The following is a 7,030-nucleotide window of genomic DNA, read 5'->3' on the forward strand; positions in this document are numbered from 1 at the left end:
TAGACACTTTAACAATCACATCCCTTTGTGATGGATGTTTTAATAACAGTTGAATCTAATCACAATTTTAATTTGGACATACTATATATATTTGAATGCGACTTGGATGGCCCCGGAGCATAGCTGAGTTGGTTACGACGTAGCAGAGTTGCAGAAGAGGGTAAGGGTTCGAATCCTGACGAAGTCAGGCAACACCCTCCTGTGTCGTGACCAACTGCAGTTTTCCCGATTTACCTCCTCACAAATGGTCGGGGGGCCGATTGTGTGGGACCGCTAAGGTGGCGAGAAATTCCACCTTTTGCATAAGAATGCGACTTGGATGAATTTGACTTTAGGTCTTTTATTAGGACTGACTTGAATTTGACTTTAGGTCTTTTATTAGGACTGACTTGACCCAAAGTGGATTTGATTGAATTTGAGCTCGCATGATTTGATCTGCCTTGCAGTATAACTTGACAATATCACATGACTAGATTGGAGTTGCAGTGGTTGCCACGGCAGTAAACATTATTATTTTTCCTTCATTTCTTTTCGCCTTTAATTTCCCACTAATATCATATTTTTGTTCACCACTATTTTTTAATTTCTTTTAATTCTCAGAGAATATTTTTTTTATATTTCTTTTATTTAAAAAACATATAAACCAATCAAAACTCTCTAGAAAATCCAAGAAAATTCCGTGCTGACGCAGCCCCAAAACCCAGGAACCACAAGAAATAGATAGCCTTCTTGGATTGCCCTCCAAAAACTAGTGGTCAAGCTTTCATACACTCTCATTCCTTCGATCGTGCCTTCATCTATCCATGTCGACTATAAACTCCATTGTTTCGATCATCGGTGAATCAACGTCAAGACCGAAGCCAACAATGGAGGCATCACCCTGTTTCCTAACCTGCAAAGCCTTCACCAAGACCTCCTCTGCAACTTTGCCCTTCTTCCACAAGAAAAGGCCAGGCCAAGTTTTCCCTGGGAGAGTCGCCAGCCCTTCGGTGACCTGTGAGTGCAGATCAGTACTCTTTAACTGTTCAGGATCGTAACGAGTCTGTGTGTGCTTTCAGATTGCAGTCTCAGGTCCGATCAGGATGACGGCGGCGAGGCGGTGATCAAGTCGGACTGGAGGTCATTCAGAGCGCGGCTGGTGGCGGGAGAGCAAGCGACGTCCCTCGATCGAGGCCTGACGCCGTTGCCGCCGCCGGCAGTGGCGCTCGGCGACAAATGGGCCCACCTGATCCACGAGCCCGAACGTGGCTGCCTCCTCCTGGCCACCGACAAGCTCGACGGCGTCCACATCTTCGAACGGACGGTGATCCTCCTCCTCTCGGTCGGCCCGTTGGGCCCGACCGGAGTCATCCTCAACCGGCCGTCCCTCATGTCGATCAAGGAAACGCCGTCGTTGAACTTGGACGTGGCGGGGGTGTTCTCCGACCGGCCACTGTTTTTCGGGGGGCCGCTGGAGGAAGGGCTCTTCTTAGTCGGCCCGCGCGGGGGAAGGAACGACGACGGAACTGATCGGAGCGGGGTGTTCGAGGAGGTGATGCAAGGGGTGTACTACGGCACCAAAGAGAGCGTAGGGTGCGCGGCGGAGATGGTGAAGAGGGATGTGGTGGGGGTGAAGGACGTAAGGTTCTTTGACGGCTACTGTGGGTGGGAGAGGGAGCAGCTGGCGGAGGAGATCAGGGCAGGGTTTTGGCGGGTGGTGGCCTGCAGCCCCAAGGTGGTGGCCGAGGGCGAGGGCGAGGGCGAGGCAGGGGCTGGGAGCGCCGGCCTGTGGGAGGAGGTGATGGGCCTCGTCGGCGAGAGCAAAGTGATGGATTGAGGGCTCTTTTCAAGGAATATTGTTCATGCATGCGCGATTATGATTATATGATAGCTAAGGATTTTATCTTCTTCCAATTGAAAACATATTTTGGTTTTATTTTGTTTAAAATAATTTTGGAAATTAACTTGTGAGCATGAGAATCTATAGACATCGAGCTTCCCAACGAGTACAATAACTCCTCACCATAATATACTTATTATAGTGTACAGATTTATAGAAAAAAATTAAATAGAGAAAAAATTATTAAAAACTGAACTTCAAATCTAACTTTCCACTAACGTACTTGACGGTACACAGAATGTGATTGCGAGGAGTTACAAACGATCACTATTTATTTGGGTAAAACTTATCAAGTTCCATACTACAATTTATTTAAGTTCAGAAACTTATCGACTTCCATACTACAATTTCAAAACTTCCGAGTTGAAAAATAAATTTTAGTTTAATTGTTCCTTATAAGTTGAGACATCGAACCGTACCTAATTCCATCGCCAGTAATCTTTTGTTGACGGCAGGCAAATAAAAATAGGTCCCGGATGACGCAAGGCAAAGGCAAGCAGTCACTGAGAGGAGAAATTAGTGTTCTTCGTCTTTACTAGACTTGTTCTGGCGTTGCAATGGCGAAGCAACACGGTGGAAGCCAAAATCTTAACCTGCATTTACTTTGGCTGTACTGGAAGACTCTGCTGTGGTCGAGCCGACATTTGCATCTCGAGGGCATTGTGATACATATGGCTTGAGCTGCAGCAGAAAACATTGTTAAGCATCATTAGACTTATCATATGAAGCACAGCGTTATTTCGCAGCACAGTTTTTTTTTTAAATCATATTGGATTAAGATTATTGCCAACTTAAAAACAATATAAAAACACAGCACAAAAGAATATTGGAGTCGTATGGCAGGGAACAGGATGTAGAAAGAACATTTATATTCAGTCCGAGCTGCAAGATAATGATTAACAGTTCTTTTCAATGAGATTCAACAAAACCAATAAAAAAAATGGAAAAGCAATTTGTTGTTCTACCTTAAAGTCCGTCAAATCTGGAACTACGTAACGTGGCATCTTCTCATCCATCAAAACATAACCACCTGTAAAGACAATATAGATTTGGTCCCATAATTAGTAAAATCTGACTAAATTTAATTTCAAATCCTGAACTTAGCGTAAGATAGTCAATCATAGTAAATAAATTTTGAACTTGTTTTCCATTGCTTTCAGCTTATCTATAAAAATTGTAGTCTTTTCCCTTTTAAATCACTGAAGCATTAAGACAACTTGTGGCAATGGAGACCAGAAAGGTGAAATTCTAATACAAGTCCACCCAATATTTGATGCTCAATTTCCATGGGATAACAAGAGCAATGGCAATACCAGCATAAATACAAAATGAAATACTCTAACTTAACCAACAAGTTAGACCAACAGAATACCCTTTAGCTCGGATGACTAGAGCTGAATTGGGAACAAAAGATGATCAAAACTTTAATAAGTGCAAATGCATATGCTAGTAACCATTTTACGATAAGAAGAGTTATTGAAGTGATGAAGACATTAACCTTTGCGAGTGTGAAAACCAGTGGGCTTGCAGTTCTTTCCCTTGTAGTAGTCTCTTGGCCCTCTTTTAGAAGATAATATACCCAGTGATGAAGTTCTCTTTCTCCGAATTGCCCTAGTCAGTCCTATTATCAATCCCAGAGGCATTTTGTTTCCTTCTGTTATCCTTTGATCAACCTACAGGAGAAGTCCATGTAATCTAAATAGAAAACATAAATACAGTAGTATGGACACATGTGCAATCACTTATTCCAAACAGATACTAATTGATCTGTAGAAATTTCATGGGAAAGAGAAATCAGTAGGCACAGATTCATGGAATACTTGAGCAAAGCATAAACATGACGACAAATTCATGGATATTCAAGATATTAAAAAATCTCCAAATGTAGGCAGTCAACCCACTATCTTTGCACTTAAGTGCTCAATATAAATTATAAAAAGAATTAAATTGAAGATAACTAAATCATCAGATTACAAAAAAATAACAAAATGTTTCATATTTCACATTGCAATCAAGAAAATATAACAAATCCACAAAAAGATAAAATTTAATATTTCATAATTATCAATCCAAATTGTAAGCAAATACATAGCTAGTTTATAATTAATGTCATGTTACAATATCAAAATATATAGCTCACATAGATAAGATAACTAATGTCAAATGAACAAAAACTAATTAAAAAATATTTTTTCCTTAGACTTTTGGGCCGCTTAGAAGGTCCTCCTGGCTGCCTGAGCGGTTTGCTTGGCCAGCTTTTTAAATGGGGGTTTGCTTGGCCGGCTTTTTAAAAGGGTCACCTAGATACTAGGCAAAATGACCCCTTGGCATATGCAGCTACACAGCCACCAACCACCTAAGCAGTCACTTAGAACGCTTGCCAAGCCTATGTGGATATTCAAATCAATCCATAGAAAAATTGAAACAACAGATGAAATACACACTTGCAATCTCAGAGAATATTATTTCCCCATCGGATGGGGATGTCAGTCTGATGTAGATACTTAATGTCTGTCTAATTCCTGATCAGGATTTTTCATACAGATTTATCAAGGACTGCAACAGCACATCTTAACTATCAAAAAATTTCACTTCCTCATCTAAATCTTGAGCAAATTGGACATGATTCTCAAATTACACATTATTTAAGCAGTTCAATTCAAACATCATCTTGATTACCACTAAATTTATGGAAAATTTCACACTAAAAAATATTAGCTCTAATAATAACCATAGTTGGGGATTTCCTGATCTTTTGAGGCTATATATTAGAAAATTGGAATTCAAACTACATGCATAAACTCCCATTATACAATGGTCTTGTGACCCAGGTCAGACTTTCAACAACAGAACTTCTTGGGGAAATTATTTCCTGAACTTTTGAGGCTATATATTAGAAAATTGGAATTCAAGCTACATGCATAAACTCCCATTATACAATGGTCTTGTCACCCAGGTCAGACTTTCAATAACAGAACTTCTGGTACTTGGGCACCAGCAGTTTAATTTACTTCTGTATGAATCCCCTCTCATGACTAAATCCATGAATGATTTACAAAAAGATAAAGGAGGAGCTGCTACACCAAACTAAATACTAGCAAATACAGATGACCTAAAACTAATAAAAGGTTTTATAGAGGTAAACCCCGATAGTCAGAATATTTGATTCCTCAGTTATCTAAGGTTTGGTCCAAGTTTCTTTTCAGCTTTTGTAAAATTTGTTTCATCAAGTTATCTACAAATCATAGTTTACAGAACATTTGAATCGAACATAATTATTAGACCAGTATACCTATTGTGGAGAACATAATAAAAGTCTGTAGATTTCATCAACTATTAGACAGAAATATAAATCCAAGACCAAAAAACAAAAAGTGAAAAATGATAGGAGGGGCAACAACAGAAATCATAAAGTGCAACTGCATAAGAAGAAAAGAGTATAAAATTACTAACAATATAAAAGTAATATCTTATTGATAATTAGTTCATCAGTACAAAGTATGAACAAATAAAATATTAGTTAATAACGTATATATAAATAGTTTATAACATAATAGTACTAACTATTTCTTATACCATAATCTTCATAATTAAATCATACTAACTTATTTATCCATATAAAATCAAACAATTGTTGTCACACCCCCACTACTGATTGTCTAACTTCCCATCAACTAAGGTCTAATAAAGGTTTCTCAAATGATAAAGTTCAATGAAACTTTCCAGTCAAGAATAAACCCAAATCCGAAGGATAAAGTAATCGTTGAAATTTAATCATTGACGAATTTTAAATCCAAGAAAACAAATAATAGAGCAGAAGATTACTCACCCACCACTGTCTCCGATTAAATAAGTCAAAAGGAGGTTTATAGCCTGAGGAAAACCTAGCACACTCCGGCCACGGGATGCTCAGGAGAGGGAGGGTGTCACCGGCGTCGCGTGGAGGGGAGGAGAGGCTCTGTTGCTGGCTGGAACAAGAGGGAGAGGAAGAAGGCAAAAAGAAGAAGAAGAAGACAAGAAGGAAGGCGAAGAGGAGAGGTGGGATCGTCGGAAGGGAGCAGAGGTCGGTGGCGTACGGCGCGTCGGAAAGACAGAAGCGAGAAGACCTTAAAACCTAACGCTTCACCATTTCCTTCGGGTGTGCCCTTGTTAATATTAATATTTAAATATGTGATATTTGAATTCTATTTTAATTTTAAAATATAAATAATTTTCATTCGAATTGAATTATTTAACTTTTAATTCAAATAAAATTAATTTTAATTTAAAATAATTTAAATTTGAGTTCTATGCAAATTATTTAAATTAAAATTATATAAAAAAATAATCAAAGAGAATTTGATTTTAATTCGATTCTAATTTAATTTATCATAAATAATCAAATAAAATATTATATATTTAAATTTAATTAAAAAAAGTTATCAAATATATTCCAATTCATCTGGAATTCGATATTTTAAAATATCAATTAAATATTTTTTAAATAGATTTGAAAAACTTAAGAATAAGCCCAGTCGTTTGCACCCCGTAGTTGTCTACTCCGTATGGCAGAGCCCCACTGCTTTAATACTGAATCTCTCTCTGCAAGGCTATTTCTGTAATTTGGAATCGACGAATGGGATTACAGCTGTATGTTGGGACCCGGTTCTCCAATGAATAGGAAGGCGAGTAGGTTTCAGAGTTCCATAAAAAGATACAAATCCGTTGCCATCATTCGGCCTCAACACAAGCATGGACATCCACGATGCGCTTTAATTTTTTTTACAAATACCGTACACAATATATTTTTCAGAGATTATTATTATTATTATTTTTTAAAAAATAAAAGACACCTGTAATTATTAGAATTGTTTAATAGGGTGTTTTTTATTTTTAAAAGTTAAAATATTTTTATTTTAGTCTTGTTATAGATGATTTAATAAATCACTTAAATCTATCTCAAATAACTAGAATTTTAACAATTTTTTATATAAAAAAATATAGTGAGACATTTTTTTAGATTACTTTTTAAAATAATTAAAAACGTTTTTTTAATTTATATTCTATTATTATTATTATTATTATTATTATTACTTCAAAAAGTTGTTCAAATTTTGAATCTGCCGTTTATTACTTTCGAGGTGGCAGGCAAGTCGCGAGCCCTGCTATTTT

At 37.4% G+C, this 7,030-nt stretch overlaps 2 protein-coding genes across 2 annotated transcripts; one reads left to right on the top strand and one right to left on the bottom strand.

Annotated features, from left to right (window-relative positions):
• Positions 1-761: 761 nt before the first annotated feature.
• On the top strand, positions 762-1,913 carry LOC141817477 (uncharacterized). Its single transcript, XM_074705116.1, has 2 exons — positions 762-996; positions 1,059-1,913. The coding sequence occupies exons 1-2, from the start codon at positions 804-806 to the stop codon at positions 1,814-1,816; spliced, it is 951 nt and encodes a 316-aa protein (XP_074561217.1). The 5' UTR covers positions 762-803; the 3' UTR covers positions 1,817-1,913.
• Positions 1,914-2,378: 465 nt separating this feature from the next.
• LOC141817479 (uncharacterized) lies at positions 2,379-5,974 on the bottom strand. Its single transcript, XM_074705117.1, has 4 exons — positions 5,709-5,974; positions 3,378-3,552; positions 2,845-2,909; positions 2,379-2,560 (listed from the first exon to the last, which is right to left on the bottom strand). The coding sequence occupies exons 2-4, from the start codon at positions 3,520-3,522 to the stop codon at positions 2,468-2,470; spliced, it is 303 nt and encodes a 100-aa protein (XP_074561218.1). The 5' UTR covers positions 3,523-3,552; positions 5,709-5,974; the 3' UTR covers positions 2,379-2,467.
• Between the last annotated feature and the right edge of the window lie 1,056 nt (positions 5,975-7,030).

Source organism: Curcuma longa, unplaced genomic scaffold (assembly GCF_044706935.1).
Source record: "Curcuma longa cultivar G26 ecotype Majalengka, Jawa Barat unplaced genomic scaffold, ITB_CL_G26_1.1 contig_20670, whole genome shotgun sequence".
NCBI lineage: Eukaryota > Viridiplantae > Streptophyta > Magnoliopsida > Zingiberales > Zingiberaceae > Curcuma > Curcuma longa.